Source organism: Stegodyphus dumicola, chromosome 4 (assembly GCF_044657685.1).
Source record: "Stegodyphus dumicola isolate Sdum_Otavi_A_Nest chromosome 4, ASM4465768v1".
In the NCBI taxonomy this organism is placed as follows: Eukaryota; Metazoa; Arthropoda; class Arachnida; order Araneae; family Eresidae; genus Stegodyphus; species Stegodyphus dumicola.
Window position 1 is genome coordinate 165,288,508 of NC_140771.1, and position 20,129 is coordinate 165,308,636.

Consider the following 20,129-nt stretch of genomic DNA (forward strand, 5'->3'; position numbering starts at 1 on the left):
TACATTTAACGCACAATATTCTAACTCAAATAAACTTAGAAGTACAGAATAAGAGCATAAACTAAAAAGCTCTTGCATGCAACACCCACCGCGTCATATACAGAACTCGACACATTTTATGTAGCTGGGCACCCCTGCACTTTATCCCTCCCTGTGCGACAGTTGTTGCAGGGGCGCTCTTTTTGCCTTCTGATTGCACTAATCTTAGCGAATGATTATTCCAAAAATTTTTCAACTAAAGTAGCGGGAGAAGAATCGAGAAGTCGCAAAAAGTAGCACATGACGTCACGCATGTTGTTTTTGTGACGTCATAGTTACGTTTATTCAGATGACCTCTGACGTCATCCCAATTCGGTCCCCATTGGTTTAAATCGATTCTTAGTAGTTTTAATTATATATCTTAATTTGACGAATATTTTAAAACTATATTGCTAATTTTCCATTTTTTAAATAACTTTAATTTTTTAAAATTAAATCTCAGTTAAATTAGGTTTTCTTTGAAGGTAACGGAAATTTTCCGCAAAGAAAACATTTTTAATTAATTTAGGAAAAAAAATGAAAGCAGTAACTTTAGTGCGGGAAGTAATCACCACAAAAATCTATGATTTTCTGCCAACGTTTTGGGAGTTTTTCAAAGGCTTCGGCCTAGAAACTTGGTGTCTACGAGTCCCAAAACAGATCAAACGCATTTCGGATATTCTGTGCAGAATCGGAGATAGCACCAGCAAGATGTAGCTTTGTGAAAAAAGGTAGAAGTCCGAAGGCGCGTTGTCGGGGCTATGGTGGATGTGGTAAAAGATCCCATTCGAGTCCATAAAGGGCAGCCTGTGAATGCAGACACATGTGGTCTTACATTATCTTGATGGAACTTTAACGTTTTGCGCAGGAACTCATTTCGACGTTTTTCCTTGATAGCAACGTGAACACGGACTAGCATCTCGCTGTACACCTTACTGTCGAGGGTTTTACCTTTTCCCAGGTATTCTTTGTGGATAATACCGCGGCAATCCCGCCAGGTACAAACCACGATTCTTTTGTTAGTCAAATTGCGCTTTGCGACGCAGTTGACGGGCTCACTGGGCGAAGAACAACTCCTTTTTTCGGTCTGTGTTTTGAAGTAAGCCTACTTTTTATCACAAGTGAAGATCAGGTCAATAATTTTGTCCTTGTGTTGATTTTTGAGCAGATTAGTGCAGGCTCGAACACGTCTGTCCTTATCTGCTGGAGCCGGCTCTTGGGCAACCAGCGACTGAACTTGTACGTCATGTTTATGAGAGGCATAGCGCGACTAATGGACAAATCACTAACGTCTAACTCCTTAGCAAGATCTCGAATGGTTGCATACTGATATTCTTCTGCAAGTTCTCGCAAGCGGTCCTCTTTAACATCAGTAGGCCGGCCAGAGCGCTTTGCTTCTTGATTGTCATCAATGGCATCCGGGACCCTGAAATACAGAAAGCACTGCGAATGGCGGATGTTAAAGATCTGAAAAGCGTTTTAGTGTACGCCATGAAATTCGAGGCAGCCCAGCAAGCCACCCGTCGAGACCGCCATTCAGTCAGAGCTGCTCAGGTCCAGGAGCCAGGGGATCAAGTCACTGCTCGTCTAGTCGATTTAACTAGACAACTGAACGCTCTGAGACGGAATATTGGTGACAAGAAACCTACCGTAAAGTGCTGGAACTGCGGTGCTGAAGGACACATACGACGAAACTGCAGAACACCCCAGGGTACGGATGTTAACACCGCTCCTAACAAACAGCAGGGAAACTAATTAGTGGCCATCTCGCGGAGCGGAGGTTGCCAGATAATGAAAAGCCCCAGTTTAAAGCGCTTCAGATTTCTGCAGTGAGAGGCGGCAGTAATGGACTTTTCATAATAGGACATATTAATAGAGTTCCCTGCAATATGACGATAGATACAGGAGCCAGCGTTACCATCATCCGAAAAGATTTGGCTGAACAACTGGGAAACAAACTTATCTGGACGCCGCCCTGCGTTACCCTACAGACTGTGTCCGGTGAGAAGATCGACATCGATGGAAAAGTAAATGTTAACATCACGTTTGAAGTGTCGCTTACCATCACACCGCATATGTAGCAGAGATCACTGATTTTTGCATACTCGGATTAGACTTTCTAAGGAAATACAATTTTCCCTTGGACTTTAAAAATAACGAATTGCATTCTACATCTGAGGACATAGCGTTATTTGGAGTTAATGATGAAGAAGTTAAATCTGTTCATAAAATCATAGCACAAGACAATATCACAATACCGGCAAGAATAGAAATTTTACTTCCTGGATCCATAGCCGAAAACAGAAATTTCCGCTACGGCATCATAGAATATCCCAATAACTGTAATAGCCCAAAAGGAGTACTACTTCCTGGATCCATAGCCGAAAACAGAAATTTCCGCTACGGCATCATAGAATATCCCAATAACTGTAATAGCCCAAAAGGAGTACTAGAGCCTCAACACTCGTCGACCTATCCAGAACGGTTATTTCGGTGAGAGTCGCCAATGTAACTGAGAAGGGGAGAATTATTAAGAAAGGTGAAGTGGTTGCAGCATGTACTCCAATAACCAGCGTTGAAAGAAAAAGTAACATCCCAGAACCCGTGTCCTCAGAGAGCATTACATCGGAGTTATTGCAGAATGCACAATTAAACGATAAAGAGAGAAATGTTGCCGATCGCGTCATTAAAGATCTTCAAGTTGTTTTCTCCCGCTCGTCTTCTGACGTGGGTCGAACTAGTTTAGATAGCGGCGATCATCCCCCGATCAAGCAACATTCAAGATGTCTACCGTTTGCTAAACAGGAAGAGGTGCGAACACTGTTAAAAGATATGGAAGAAGGCGATGTCATCGAGCCTTCAGTAAGTCCATGGTCATCTCCCATCGTCCTAGTCAGAAAGAAAGACGGCTCAACAAGATTTTGCGTTGACTATAGCCGGTTGAATGAGGTTACGAAGAAAGACAGTTAACCTCTTCCTAGAATTGACGACATTCTAGACACTCTTTTTGGAAGCAAGTGGTTCTCAACACTTGATTTAAAGAGTGGGTATTGGCAGGTAGAAATACAGCCTGAAGACCGAGAAAAGACGGCATTTACTACGGGACAAGGGCTTTGGCAATTCAAGGTGATGCCGTTTGGACTGTGTAATGCGCCGGCAACATTCGAACGTCTTATGGAGACTGTTTTGAAAGGCCTTTCCTACGAAGCCTGCCTGATATACCTGGACGACATCATCATCGTCGAAAAGAGTTTTGAAGAACATTTAGAAAATCTTAGGAAGGTGCTTCAGAAACTGAAAGAAGCCAATCTGAAGCTGAGTCCCGCTAAATGCAAATTGTTCCAAAAGGAAGTGACTTACCTGGGACATGTCATCTCTGCAGAAGGTGTACGCACGGATCCTGATAAGGTATCAGCGGTTAAATGCTGGAAACGTCCCGAAAATGTCCATCAGCTGAGAAGCTTCCTAGGGCTTTGCACCTACTATAGGAGATTCGTGAAGGACTTTTTTTCCATCGCAAGACCCCTTCACAAGCTGACAGAGAGCAACCAAAAGTTCTTGTGGACAAAAGAATGCGAGGATGCATTTAACAACTTAAAGGAGGCTTTAACATCTGCTCCAATCCTGACGTATCCTCAGCTCGACCGACAATTTATTCTCGACACCGACGCGAGCAATGAAAGTGTCGGTGCTGTTTTGTCCCAAGAAATAGACGGCCAAGAACGTGTAGTGGCGTGCTGGAGCAAGTGCCTGTCTAAACCGGAGAGGAATTATTGTGTCACCAGGAAAGTGTTGCTCGCCTTAGTTAAAGCTGTAGAACAGTTCCATCACTATCTATACGGCAGAAAATTTTTGCTCCGCACGGATCATGCATCATTGACCTGGCTTTTAAATTTCAAGAATCCTGAGGTTCAAATAGCCAGGTGGATACAGAGACTCCAAAAATATGACATCACTATCCGTCATCGTAAGGGATCATCACACGGAAACGCCGACGCCCTGTCTAGAAGACCTTGCAAGAAAGCTGCCGATATTGTTCCAAGGTGGAAGTGAAATACGAGCTGCTGACTCCGGTCGCAAGACAAATTACAACATCAACATCGGCTGATCGAGAACCGTGGAGTGATGTTGAAGTCAGGAAAGACCAACTGGAAGACCGCGACATTAAACCCATAATTGATTTAATGGAGTCATCAACCAGAAAACCTACCTGGCAGGACATTTCTATCTCTAGTCCTACAACCAAACAGTATTGGGCAATCTGGGATTCACTTCACATTCCAAACGGCGTCTTATACCGGAAATTCGAATCGGATGATGGGAAGACGTTCCGATGGCAGCTGATACTTCCAAGATCCCGCATTCCTGATGTCCTTAAAGAACTACATAACAGCCCTACAGGAAGTCACTTTGGAATAATAAAGACCTTACAGAGAGTTCGTGAACGCTTTTACTGGAATAATGCAAAGGATGACGTGCAAAAGTGGTGCCGATCCTGCCATGCCTGTGCAGGTCGGAAAGGACCGAAGAGACGCAGCCGAGGCAAGCTGCAACGTTACAACGTAGGGGCGCCTTTTGAACGTATCGCCTTTGACATCTTGGGACCTCCGCCACGAATTGCTGATGGCAACAAATACATACTCGTTGTCATTGATTACTTCACCAAGTGGCCTGAAGCGTACCCTGTTCCTGATCAAGAGTGTCACAGTAGCTGAGGTAATGATACAGCACTGGATTTCCAGGTTCGGAGTGCCTCTTCAGTTACATTCCGATCAGGGAAGGAATTTTGCCTCGGCAGTAATCAAAGAACTATGCAAACTACTCGGCATTGACAAAACTCAAACGACGCCATTGCATCCCCAGTCGGACGGCATGGTAGAGAGGTTCAATCGAACCATCCTTAATAACCTCTCATTAGTGGTTTCCAGAAACCATCAGGACTGGGACAAGAAATTACCACTCTTTTTACTGGCTTACCGCAGTGCTGTCCACGAGACTACCGGCTATTCTCCATCACAGATGCTCTTCGGTCGTGATCTTCGTCTGCCTTGTGATCTACTGTTTGGCCGCCTTCCGGATGCTCCTTCTTCGTCTGAGGAATATATTGAAGATCTCCAGGCCCGGTTTGAAGTGATGCGCAACTTTGCACGAGAGCGAGTCAACTTGGCAACGGAGAAGATGAAGACCCGATACGACACAAGAGCTACTGAACATCAATTCCACGAAGGAGACAAGGTGTGGTTGTGGAATCCGACTCGACGGAAAGGACTTTGTCCGAAATTACAGTCACCTTGGGATGGCCCGTACACAGTCCTAAACAGGCTGAATGACGTCGTGGTTCGGATCCGTAAGTCTTCGAACTCTAAACCTAAAGTTGTTCATTACGACAGGTTAGCTCATTACTATGGCCATAGTACATAATGTAAATAATTGTAAATAGTATAAGACCATGGTCCATTTTGTTTTAAAATGTGTATTTGATTTGTATTTGATAGCATTTGATTTGTTTATGTATTGCATTTATTGTTCATGTTGTTTATTATTGTAATGTAATGCTTATTAATGCCACAGTTGTAAGTTTAGCTTCCTGTCCAGGGATTGTACTGCCTGGGACGTGCAGTCCTTGGGAAGGGGGCAGTGTTACGAATTTGGTATTTAAAAAGCTAATGTTAGTTCAATTATAAATTAAATGGTTTTATTTCTCGCGCAGTGCAGCGCGTGACGAATATTAAAAGAAAGCTAAGCCGGAAAATTGAAAATACAAGTGCGCGTGCATTAAATAAATAAATATCTCTTTTTGATTTCGAGAAAGTACTGGAAAATTCTAGCGCGTGATTTTAAAATCTTATAAAAGGAGGAAAACATCTCAGTTTGTAGTAGTTGCTTAGTTTGTTGTTTAGAAAACTGCTCTTGTTGATTGTAGCGAATTCGCGGATTAGCTTTCTTTAGCTGTTTTGAATTACGTTCTATTGAACATTTGAGTAGTTAAAAGATTACTACTGTGAGATATTGTAATACTGCATGATAATTTGAGAAATTTTAAGCATTATTGTTGTGATAATAATAAATTTTTGTTCATTTTTTTCATCGGACTTGTGCATTCATTTCATAACGAACCCGTACGCACGCAACAATATATTATTATTATAAATTAATTTTAATAGGTGCATTTATTTAACACATAAGCATTTTATGGTATATTTACCAATGTTTCAAGTCTCAAAACGTAACACAAAAATATGATGGAGTAGCAAAAATTTCGCAAAATCACAGATTTGTCAAAAGTAGCAAATTTGCGAAAAATCAGACGATGTGGATGACAGGTTACATTGTCAGAAGCTCAACAGTACTTCCTTGCATAGTCAGTTTACATAAGAACTGAACACCCATTTCCTCATGTGTTGCACTGAAACGAGAGCCATTCAAACTTTTTTAATGTAATTTTCGTGAGCAGCGCCTTCAAATTAATAAAGTTGGACACTTTCACTCATTTAACAAAATGGGCATGTCAGAATCAGAAAAACATTTATACATGACATTAAAACGATGTCATACGTATATGCCTCATTAAATATGACACATAATAAAAATGCCCAAATAAATATTAAGGTTATACATGGCGTAATACTGGAACCTGAATCCTTTAACCTTACTAGACAGATAGCGAGTTATCACTATGTCTAAAATAGCATGGCAAAGATTTACAATGGTTTATACAACTTTCTATTAAATTGAACTTTTAACAAAATGCAGCAAGTCGTGGTTGTTTTGTAGCACTAGAACACCACGATTTGTTGCGATGCAAAAATTAACAACACATTGTAGGTATAGGTAGAAGTTGGCGAGACTATAGAAATTTACTATTGGTCATACAGATATAGACCCACTTCATTAACTGTGCAGTTCAGCTTCATTAACTGTGCTTCTGTTTTGAGGAAGAACATCCGGGAGACGGCCCCGAGGGTCATCCACCCCCTTTCCCTACCTTCAGCCTCTCAAGAGGACTTTCGCATCGTCATATGTTTTGAGTACCCTTGCCGCACAAACACTATTAAGTTTAAAAACATTCGTACTTTTTCCGGGATTCGAACACGGGCCCATCGGTACGGCAGTCAGCGTCCCTAACCACTGTACTGACTGGGCGGTTAATATATATTAACTGTCAAATAAATTTAAACATTGATATGTAGTCTTAGATTATACAGTTATATATTAAGCTAAAAGCTGGCTTAAATAATTTACCAGCGCGTAAGTTTAAAGTATTGGCGCTGCGGTAGCATGCAAAGTAATTGCTGATGTAATTATATTTAGCTAGACCTGTCAGAATTTTAACAAGCAGCGCGAATGCCAGAAATACTCTCTCTCCCAAGATCCAAAAGCCCTTGGCTTCAATACACAACTTAATTTGTTTTCTGGTGAAGAATACGGAAAGAAGAAGTTGAAGTAAAGATCAAAATCATAATAGCTATTTAGTTTTACATAAGCATTACAAATATTATAATGAATTCAGCAAGCTTTGACATTAGAACGCTCAATGGTTTTGTATGCCTTGATTGCAATGATTACTTTGAAGTTTCGGTTTTTTTTCAGTTTGTTTTTAAAGGGTTACGGCAACTTTATTGACTTTTTTATCATTATTTTAGCTAACAAACAGGGATTCTGGTAATGATCAAAGTGCGTTGTATATGGTTTGTCTGCAGCTGTCCTAAACGCTTTGAGTACTCTGTCCCGAATAAATATAGCTTCATTAAAGTGTGTAACTATATCTGCCACTTTAGTTTACAACAAATTTCTACCCTGAAGTGTATTTTTTGCATTTATGGAAGCATCATTAAATGCAGTTAAAGCAACATTCTTCTGAACATTTCCTAAACATTGTATCTAAGAGATCTAATTCTGTAAGGAAAGATCTAAATGCATATTTTTCTCGTATATCAAATTTTATAATTATAAAAATATTGAGAGAATCCTTCTAATTTACCCATATAAAAATGGTCATGGTGTCGTTTGTTTACATCCCAACACTTTTCGTGGAGTAGGAGTTCCAAACGTATTAATTTTAAGAGCGCTCGTTTTTCTAAATCAAAACTGAAAACAGATATTTAAAATGTGTATGACTGTGAAATCTAAAATAACTATGATGTTATTTTAAAAATCTAAAACATTTTCCAGTTAGATGAAAATAATATCGAGAATTGTGATCAAATCTTTAATTATTAAAATAAAATTTGAAAGTTTAAAAAAATTATTTAATTAAAATAAAATTTAATATAAAGGCAGACGCTGAGAAACAATTTCCATTTGTTGATGAATTTAAAATAATTGTTATGCATATAAAGACTTTCTTGTTAATGCAAAAAAATTAAGAATTCGCTAATTCAGATCCGTAAATCACGCTAAGAATAATGTATATAATCATAATATCATCATTTTGTAATTAAAATTAAAGCTCTGTTTGAACTCTTAGTTATTTTGGTGGGTGTAACCAATATCTGGGTAAAGAAAGGGTAAATAAACTTACACTGAAAGAATGACTGGAGGCGGATTCGAGTTTAAATATTAAAATAATAATAATAAAAAAATAAATAAATAAAATAAAAAAAAATCTGAAATGTTTCAGATTTTAAATTACGTCCAAAGGGGCGTTTTTTAACATTTTGTGTGTTACCTTTCTTTATTAAATATCATGTTCCTCGCACTTAAACCATAAGATCCAGTGCAACAGCAATATCGCAAAATAGTTTTAAAACGAGCATATCTTTAGAATTTCCGATACAGAGACTCACGCGCTGGAGATAAAAATGTTTTTTCTGCACAGCGTTGCCATTGCTCGCTTTGAAATCCTTGAGTTTGTTAATCAAAAATTCGTCAAAGTTTTAAAAAATAGGAAATCGATCATAAAACAAATTTCAAATTTCAAATTTGGTCTTCCACATGCTCATATTCGTTGGAGGATTACGTTATTCAAAATTCGATGACTCTGTGTACCGTTATTTTATGACAATGTGAGAAATATACATACATTTACGCAGATTTTCATTATTTAATTTCTTCAAATATAATGCAGGACTCTAACATTTTATGGCAACAGTTTGAAAAGTGAACCGACATTTATCCGTCCGACGCAAAATGCCAAAACGAAACTAATAGTCCTTCGGGATTCAAATCCCTTTGGACTAAAAAAATCTGAAATTTTTCAGATTTTAAATTACGTCCAAAGGGGCGTTTTTTTAACGTTTTGAGTGTTACCTTTATTTATTAAATATCATGTTCTTTACACTTAAACCATAAAATTCAGTTCAAGAGCAATATCGCAAAATAATGTTAAATTAAGCATATCTTTAGAATTTCCGATATACACAGTCTCGCGAGCTGGAGATAAAAGTATTTTTTTTCTATATAACGTTGCCATTTCTCGCTTTTAAAGCATTGAGTTTGTAAATCAAAAATTCGTTAAAGTTTTACAAAATATAAAATCTATAATAAAACAAATTCCAAATTTGGGATTTCAAATGCCCATATTCGCAGTAGGATTTCGTCATTCAAAATTCGATGGCTCTATGTACCATTGTTTTATCACAATGCGAGAAATAGACAATCATTTATGCAGATTTTTCATTATTTAATTTCTTCAAATATAATGCAGGACTCTAACATTTTGTGGCAACAGTTTGAAAAGTGAACCGACATTTATGAGTCCGACGCAAAATGCCAAAACGAAAGCAATAGTCCTTCGGGACTGAAATCCCTTTGGACTAATGACATTATGTACATAAGCCTGAGCAGACATTTGTTTACGGTTGAAAACTGGAAGAAATGGCTAAACAGATTATTGCGAAAATACGTTTATTTTAAATTAATATTCAATATTTTTTTTCACTATGATACATTTTCTTCTATTTGTGCTAAAACATTTTAGACCGAGGTTACTTTGCTAATTCTAGGCTTTCTTTAAAGAGCTTTCTATGCTTATTTTATATATATACAACGCCCCATTCAAATGATTATTTCTGACTGCTGCGAGTAATCAAGTTTTTACTTCGTGCAATGCACTAAACGAACGCTCAATGGTACTCGTTGTACCTGATTTGGACGGATATATCTCGCTGAAAATTGACTCTTTTACTAATTCTTCTATTTTTCTTTCATATTATCGTATTACGCTTTTCTCTTTCTTCAAAATGTTTCTCAAAGTCCTACTTGACTTTCAAAATTCTAAAGATCTTAGAAACACTACCATTTTCTGCATATTTCTGTAATTTACATTTTCAGTAAAATAACAAGGAATCTACGCCATGAAGTGATAAAATGTGCTTTAAATTCTAATAACAATCCAACGTGTGTCATGAATATGTTAAGAAATGTGTGGGGTTTAACCTTTTAACTGTCATGCCCGAGATTATCTCGGGCACAGCACTGGTGTTCAAAAATGTCACGCCCGAGTATTTCTCGGGGTAATTTTTTTTTGAGTGCATTGTATTGTCATACCCGATTATATATCGGGAGATGTTTATTTCGGCTACATTTGGTTTTTCCAATAAAAAAATTTGACAATTTGTGTACCCAAATCATCAAAATAACTTGACAGTTAAAGGGTTAATTTGTATTTGATATAACAAAAAGTTTCCGATAAATTTTGTAACAGGATTTTTCTATTCAAAAGGCTCATTTTTTATTTGAGAAAAAGAATGATTAAGTTTAAAAAAAACTTTATTTTATAGTTTCAAATTAATGCATTGAAAACTGTGACGTTATTTTAGAAAACTAAAAGAATCCCTTGATTTTAGCTTTTTTGTTACCTTTCTACCCTTTTAATATTTCACCACGTTCTTCGTTTCTTACAAGATTAAATCTTGAAAATTGTTTTTGATTTTGAGGAAAGATCATAATATCGTTATGGAAATTATTGATAATAGCACTTTTATTTAGCGGGATGAATTTACTCGCTCCTGTCCGTTTCACTAGCTACGCCATGATTATTTTTTCAACCATTTATTACGCTTATTGATAAAGAAATTCAGTTTCTATATCATTATGATGTACTGAAAATTACAAAAGTAGTAGATATAATGAATTTAAATGCATCCATTGCTGCTGATTGTTTATTTTGATACTTTCTTCAGATACTCGACTAGGAGCCACTCTTACTGGAAGAAGAAAGATATTCCATTCGTAAAGCCTTTTCCCATATTTGGTTCGGTTCTTGAAAATATGTCAAAGGTAAACTCATTTATTTACTAGTGAAATACTTTAAAATTCACGAAATTTATTTGTTAAATTTAAATTATTCTAATCTGCATTAAATCCAATGTATTAAAAAGCATTATGATTACGACATTCCTTAAGTATTATTTTGACTGAAATCCATTGCGTAAGTACAAAGAACTAAAAAATTACATCTCAGAAATGTGATGCATTAAAAATGCATCACATTTCTGAGATTTTCTTGGTTGCTGATGTTTCTTTTTCTGCGTATACAGAAATTCCGATTATTTGAATAAAGTTATCCGGACTGTTTAACTCTTCGATTATTCCAATATTAAACCGCAAATCAGAAAAATTTAGAAATGGTACGGTAAAATATCTAAATTAAAGAAATTGTGAAGTTAGTTTTAAGTAGGAAAAAAAGTCATAATGAAATAGAGGAATATTAGAAATGAAAAATCTATGATATTATTGTAAATTTCAATAAATATTAAAATAAATTTGCTTGCATTGTTGATTTTGTGCATTGTATTATTTAGTTATTGTTTATTTGTTAATACTCTCAGCGTTTATTTTATTTTTAATTGAATTTGAGACCATATGCTTTATATATAAATGTGTATTTCTTGGAAAGAATTGTAGATCTTAAAAGCCAACGACGTTTAAACTGTAAAAATAGCTTAAGTAAACCACAATATGGATAAATACACTACTTAGTTAGTCTTAAAGGCAATATTTATTGCCAAGTTGGCAACATCTGGAAAATTCTTTTCAACTTAGCGACTTTAAGAAAAGATTTGGGGGAACATATTTTGGAACTCCTGCGATCGATTTTTCTTGAAGCTTCCAGAAGCTCTTGCTACATTATATAAACGTTGCTCCGAGAGATGAAAGAGTTAATTCACAGAGAATTAAGTTTTAGCCTTCACTTTGTGAGTCATTTGGGGATTTCAAGATATTTCTCATGCGCTGAGGAGGAATTATTTAAAACCACGTTCTCCTTGAACTATTTACAACTATTTATTTTGTAGTGCACCAGTAATTACTTTTATAATAAATTTATGGCTTTTTTCCCTGCTAACCCCGAGTGATAATCCGGAGACACAGCCACGAACCCGTAGACAATATGAAGGAGATTTTAAGAAAGCTAAATTCTAATGAAAATGATGTTAATGAATTGTTAAATGTCAGTGCAAATGATACCAAATTTCAAATGTCGATCGAGTCATATTATCTGCAAACAAGATACGCAGAAAAATAAAATATTTTGTTATCATAATGATTCAGAGGGGTCAAATACTGAAAAGTTTTAAATGTTTAGGAAGACTTACGGAGTGACTGGTGAGGTCAGAGATGTAAAATTTCCCACCAGGAATCTCTCTGTAAGTAAATTTCTCACCATTTCATAATTGAGCCTGTAAATTCCGAACCAGAAATATTCGACTGGTTTTTGAAGTTTTCTTTACAGTTTTTGCGATATTTTCTTCTGATTCGTGGTTCCATTTGCTTTCCTAAGAGTAGCGACCAATCGCGTTATATTTTTCACTGGTATTTTTAATTGATTTCTTGTTGTTAAAATTTTAATTTACAATGAGTTTCGAAATTTGAGCTTGGAATATCTGAAAAATGCTTACTAAATCTAATGGTCTTTATTTATTTCTATTTATATGTATGTAAGATATAACAAAACACGATGGCTGCTTTAAGAATGATTGGCGACCTCAAAATTAACGATTCTGGATTTTATTCTCTCCCCCTAAATTCATCTGTTCTCCCAAATTTGAGATCTTTCCATGTTACATAACGCTGCTTCAAAAAGGTAACTAAAATTAACCAATCACAGATTAACTGTACTTATGAACCTATCTAGTGTAAATAACTACTAACTGCGTAGTCTCTCTCTCTATTTCAGCTTACAATTCCTTACCAGAATGAGGTTTTAGAATCGCGTTAAATGCAAATGAGAATTTGAAAGTATTTAAGTCAAAGTTCCACTGATTTCGAGAGAGAGAGAGTTATTCCTGGAATAGCGCAAGTTTGTCTTTCGGCTACGTCTCTCTAACTGCTGCTACGTTCGGCTGTATTACGTGCCTTTTGATAGTTTCGTTGGCTAATTTAATACTACGGCAAACTAGCTTAGAACTGTGTGAACTTCGGCTAAATGTCTTTAGTTAGTTCTTATGTTTTACATTTTGAGTTTAAGCCCAAGTGGAGGCTTATTGTACACTTTGATAAAGGGGTCAACTGTAAATCTTTATTTTGAGCAAATAAAGGGTAACAACCCTTCTGGAATTTACGTTCCTGTTCTCGGACTTAAGCGATTATTCGCTTAAGTAGTTCACTAGGTTCCTCAACACTTAGTTTAGTAGAATAAAAGGAAGGAGCGCTACAAGTTAAAAGAAAAAACTTCTCTAACTTTATAAATTAATTCGTAGAGATATTCAAAAGCGAATTTATTGACTTCGATTATTTTCTCATGTTTGTTACGGACTTAAATCTAAATCTTTTGATAGCAAACTTTAGTAGCTGCAAAATAAAAGGAAAAACAAAGAAACATAATCTACACTGTAAAAATTAAAACAAAATATGTTTGTGCAAAACCGTAACCTGTTCTGTAAATTCTTCTGCTGAAAGAAAACAGAAAGTTACTTTTATTCTTCTAATATGTCTCTTTGCAGCCTTTATCCGAAGTCGAATTGGATAGATACAAGAAATATGGTCTTGTTTATGGGTAAGTTTATTCTATTCCTATTGCAGTAATTTTATATAATTTAAGTAATTCTTTTTGCAGACGGCATGCATACAGTAAATGTTTGGTAATAAACATATTATATGCATAATAAATTAACGAAAGAAATTCCATCATTTGGTATAAAATCAGTACAATCAGTATCAGCTCAACACAAAACATAATGCGTAATTATATGCATAGTAATAATTTTATTTGAAAGCTTTCGAGGTTGTGAAAACAGGCCAATTATATTCCCACCATAGACTCCGCTTATTACGATCGCGGTTAGTGTTATCATGCATATATTGCTATTGAGTTGCATATGCCCCGCCCATTTGTATAATAAAACACCGAAAATACTTCGCTCATTGTTTTCAACAGTTCGGTTAATATGATAAAACTGAAGTAAAGTCGTCACATAAGGTCGAAATAGATTATAAAAACTGCCAAGTGTTAGAGAAATATCATCAAGTAAAGGATTAAGTTTCCAACGGCTTGATTTCGATTTCAATCAAATATTTAAAATAAGGCAAAAAAGTAATCTCAGTCTGACATACATATGCGTTAACTCTATCGATTTTGAGGAGCGTTGAGACACAGGTCTCTCTTCAAGAGTAAAAAACAATTATGCAGAATTTTTTTTCCATCTAAAAACTTCTATTCAAAAGTAAAATTCCTTTTTTGCCTAATTTTAAATTTTATCCTGGTATGTTTTCTTTTAATGAATGATGCCGTCCGAGTATTACGATTAGGGTTGCAGCATTTTTCAAATTATTTCCAGAAATGTTATGAACAGTTCGTAAATGAACTTTTGCATGAAAGACATTATGAATAATTCATAAATAATTATCTAATCTTTCTAATTAAAATGCTGTGGAAATACTTATTTAGATGTTTCTAATTGTATTTATATTAAATTAGTTAAATTCCGCTGCTATTTTGAAGGATAATTTTTCTCATCATTTAATGTTATCATTCGATTACTGTTATCGAAATAGGTGAATAAACGCGATTACATTAGTTACTGTCATAGTTATTTTCTAAAATGTTGACAAAATCATGTGTCTGGAAGAGAGATTTTTCAAGTACCGACAAATCTACGATTAGATTTTTTTGATAAAAAAAATCGATAAAAAACCCCTTTAAAAACAATAAAATAAATTGATTATTGTAATTATCGTATTTAAATGAAAAATGGTCGGCATAAGTTCTAATAATGATAACAGACTAAATCGTTGTCTGTTTATCTAAGCACTATTTCCTTTTGCTATGTTCTAATCCTTTATCAGGCAAGGTCACCTTTTGTTTGCTTAGGGGCGTTACTTAAAAAAATGGATGAATTTTTTTAAATAAAGTATTTATATATGAATTGCACACATATTCATCTTGCGTGGAAAATATTTTTACAGATATTTGCAAATTATCTTAACCTACCTAACTATTGCCCTTCATTTTGATTTTATGTAACATGTATGTCATATTTCAAAGCAAATTTATTGACTTCGTATATGTTTTCATCTAGAGTATTATAAACTGTTTTAAAAGTATAATATTTTTTTATTTGATCGGCATTAGGAAATTATCTGAATTAATTTCATCACAGTAAGTACAAGTCTATGAACTTAATAACTAAATACTTACGATCTTTTGTTTATTCGTCAGAATGTATAAAATCATCAAGTTCTTAAGTTTTAAATTAAGTTAAACCATAAGTTATTACGCTAGTGTACAGATTATATTAGGCTGTTAGATTCGAAACATTCTGATGAATAGTGAATTTAAGACTGGAAGTATTCGTTTGTTGACATAACCAGTTAAAAGATACTGGAATTATACGTTTGTTGACATAATCAGTTAAAAGATGCAAAGTATCAAATTTTAGAATGAATAATGTCTGAACTTTGATTATTATCGCTTATACGTTGTTCATGTGACACATAGCGTTCACACTGAATGCGTGTACAAATTTGTCTATGAATAAAATTAAATTGCGAAAAATAGTACCATTTATATTAGAGACGTTATGATAATTTAAAATTGCCTTAACTCTTTTCTGGAACATAAAACATTGAACAATAAATATAAAGAATTATTATTATAGTACGAGCTACTGTATTTACAGTACTCCAAGACCAACCCTTTTGACTCAACTCTTTTTTCGGCAAGGCGTTATTATATTATTTATACGTTATGTTTTCATGTTACGTTTATCACATATCTTGTTAGCCTGGGACAGGGCTCCGGACCAGGAATTCGTGTTTCATGGTCTGCGGCCACCTGAGAAGGTTCGCATATAAATTATAAAGAGCAACTTATAAATTCTGGCAGATTGATTGTTGGCCTTAACCCAGTCTTGGATGGACACGCTATCTCAATAGCTAAGGATAGATGGAGGCTACCATACGTACTGTCGTCATCGCACTGAACTGCCCCGTGAGATCATAAATAGGACTCCGGTTCATCTATCTTATGCTCCCACAGCTGATACTGTTAGAGTAGAAATCTCATTTGTACATCAGTACATTAGACGACCACAGGAGGCAACATTATGTAAAGATAACCATCTATTTTGCTTACCATTTAGGGTGAATTATATTATTCGGAGATCTCTTTATGCAGTGATAAATTTGATTTTATATGTTGGAAACATTATGCAGTCAGATAAATTCTTGTCTTTCAGGCATTACGAAGGTAACAGAGCCGTGCTTTCAGTTGCGGATCCAGCTCTATTAAGAGACATATTTGTGAAAGATTTTCAGTTTTTTACCGGGAGACGAGTGAGTGTTCGCTTTGTTATTTCAAATCATGATCGCAAGAAAAGCAAACTGTCTTTCTTATTTTGTAAGTGTATTCTATATATATTTACTGCGTATGGAGTGAGAGAATTAGTTATACCTTTATTTCTCATAGAAGGACTTGAATAACATGAATTTAGATATTTTTTGAATCAGTTACTTATAATGTCCTATCATGCTGGTGGTAAACCAGTTGCAACGGTATTATAAATAGTGTTACGAAATACAATTTTTGATTTGATCGTGATAAACAGCCAGAAAAAAGGACAAACAGATTTAAATACTTTTCTCGAGCTATCACTACATGTGAAGCCCCAGATCGTGGTAGTCAGTGCCACAATCTGGATCAGTAAATGGAATATATGGCAACAAACCTTCTGAGTAAAACGAAATTGGCAATAATGTTTTGCAGCTATAAATTTTTGTTTCGTTTTGCTTTTGAATATATGATCACAAGGAGTCTAAAGACATCAATTGACATCTGAAGACATCAAAAGGAAATGGGAAATCACTCATTTCGTTTTGAGCTTCAAATCCAGATTTTCATAACAGCATCAAGGGGAATCTTGATTTCTTACTTTTAATTTATAGTACTAGATTATAATAACTTAGCGAGAATGGAGTTACATTTTGGGAGCTCACGTAAAGCTTGAACGTGGTGAAAATTTCATGTCATCATCAATTGGTTAGGTAAGTAAAGAACGAAATTCAATCTAAAATTCAATATAAATAAGCAAAACTGATTAGAAACTTCTAGTCGATCGACGTTTTATTGAAGTACAGCGTAGCTTTATCGCAATGCTATTCCTAAGACGAAAGCAGTGGAAATTATACTGACTCATGCGGAATTTGTAGGGCTTGCTCCAAGTAAGAGAGTTTGGTTTTGGAACTAGCTATAAATGCCTTCGACAGGAATGAAGATGAAGCAAAAGCTGAATCACTTACGAGATTCTACGAGGTAAAATTTTGAAAGCCTCTAAGAAATCCAAACTGAGCGCGAATAAATGACATTAATAATTTTGGCCGGCGGAAACGAAAGTAATTGTTTTCATCCCAATAATGAGATGCTTCTGTAATCATTTTATTTCTTTGTATATATTCTTAAATATATTTTATTCTTAATGTAGCCTTCTTTTAACCTGGAGTTAAAAAAAAATCTGAAGGTTTGTTATTATATACGCAAAGCTCCATTCACAAGTAAGTTTCGAAACTTTCTAATGAATGAAGGTCCGATATTAAGTCTTTTTAATTAAGGTACAAGGCAACCAAAAACATTCTTGCCGTTTTCGACAGTCAAAAAGAAAAAGTCATAAAACAAATAATAATCACCGCTAATCCTCAAAGTAATCACCATCGGCATCCAATGCCTTATGGCAACGAGTGGTTAATTGTGCGATCCCATCGCGGTAACACTCAGGAATCTTGGACGCAAAGACGTCCGTGAGAGCCTTTTCGAGGTCTGGTCGACTGATGAAGGATCTACCACAAAGGTGGTTGTTCAAGGAATGGAAAAGGTGGTAGTCTGTTGGCCTGGGGAGTATGGTGGATGGGGTAGTGTCTCACAGCCCAGTCGCTGGCCCAGACCCTGGCCTGCCGAGCACATGCTGCCTCGCATTGTCATGGAGGAGGAGTACACCCTTACGATTGACCAATGCTGCCTCTTTATGCATCAGTGCCAGATGCACACGTTCCAACTGCTGCGAGTACGGGCCTACCGTGATGGTTTGTCCTACTGGGAGGAGCTCATAGTGCACCACTTGGCGACTAATCTACCAGATACAGAGCATGATCTTGCGTGGGTGAAGAGACGGTCTCGCAATGTGAGGAACATGGTCCCGTGATGACATGGAACGCTTGAGTGTATCATACTGGACAGACTTTTCATCGCTGGTGAGTACTCGATCAAATATGGATGCATTGCAGTGCTGAGTAAGCAATGACAAACAGGCAGCGACACACTGTTGCTTGTTTGCATCGGACAATGAGCGGGGCACCCACTTTCTCAGCTTGCATGCCTTTCGCGGTGCAAATGGAGTCTGATCATTTCATCCGATACCTGGGATGTGTGCAGCAAGCTCACCACATGTTTGGCTACTGTCACTCTTTATGGCTGCTCTCAGGGCCTCATCGTCCAGCGCTTTATTACCCTTGTAACCTTTCGTTTTTTTAGATCTACCCTTTTAGTGTTAAAAAGGAGCGAATATATAGACAGTACGCTACATGTTTTTATAAGCCTATCAGTGGCGAAAAGGTAAAATCCCTGAACACTATCCTAGTTCAAATCTTAGCGAACGGGCCGTCTGCGTAGCAGATTTTATTGCTTTTCCAGTATGTAACGTGATTACGAGCTTTTTTCCCTTAAAACATGCTCTGCGAAGATATCCCTCCTCATGAGGCAGATAGACCTGGCGTGCTTTGTCATAATTCAAATAAGCTAATCATCAATCATATTTGCTGTAAAAATTTTTAATATTATTAAATATCATTTTAGATAGAGGTAATAGTGTTAAATGGGAGAGAGAAATTTTACAGTGGAATTATATTATGTGCTTATATTATAAACGTTTTTGATTAGTTATCAAAATACTGAAAGGTTTTTATTACTTCTTAAATAATAATAATGAACATATTTTTTTTTTAGTATTTCACATTTAACACTTCGGTCTGAGATTTGGAAACAAAACCCCGTGAAAACTCTTTCAGATGTGAATTAAAATTCAGAGGGAAAAACTTTAATCCGAGTGAATTTAAAGTTAGGTACTTTTTATTAACTATTACACAGGTCCTCTGCCAGGTTAATTACCGACCTAGACCTTTTTTTCAGCAACAATTCTTTATTTTAGCAGACTGGTTAACTGGTTACTTTTACAGAATATTATTATGAAACGTTTGAATAGTGATTTGTTGGAAATGATATAATAAGTATAAAATTACTAAAACCTAATATAAGTAAAATTTATTCCATTTATATTAAGTTTTATGAGGAAATGTTGTAACTTTGTAACACAAAAATGGTCTTTTTCCTCTCTCTAGCCCATTGGTACTGGCAACCCAGTTACAGAAAATATGATGTCTACTTTGCGAGGAGAAGACTGGAAGAGGGTTCGAACTATCGTTACACCAACTTTCACTACAGGGAAAATTAAGAGAGTAAGAATTATTGTTTATTTCTTTAAATTACTTAAAAAAATTTTGTTAAAAATTATGAGTTTCTAAATTTGGTCATAAAGATGTATGCAAGATATTTTGACTTTTTGATTTATTTTTACATTTTGTTGTGATTATTGGTGATGCTTTTCTGTTGAACAGAACTGGTATTTGTATTAAACACAAATACCAAAATAGCCAAGTGGAAATAATTACTGAATGTTGGCAAATTT

At 35.7% G+C, this 20,129-nt stretch overlaps 1 protein-coding gene across 2 annotated transcripts in view; it reads left to right on the plus strand.

Annotated features, from left to right (window-relative positions):
* LOC118191811 (cytochrome P450 3A8-like) overlaps positions 1-20,129 on the plus strand; it is a 66,310-nt gene that overhangs the window by 4,532 nt on the left and 41,649 nt on the right. For both annotated transcript variants that reach the window (XM_085815732.1, XM_085815731.1), the window contains exons 2-5: positions 11,142-11,238; positions 13,902-13,954; positions 16,635-16,731; positions 19,783-19,899. In XM_085815732.1, the coding sequence (XP_085671858.1) occupies positions 11,142-11,238; positions 13,902-13,954; positions 16,635-16,731; positions 19,783-19,899 (364 nt within the window). The remainder of the gene's footprint in view (positions 1-11,141; positions 11,239-13,901; positions 13,955-16,634; positions 16,732-19,782; positions 19,900-20,129) is intronic.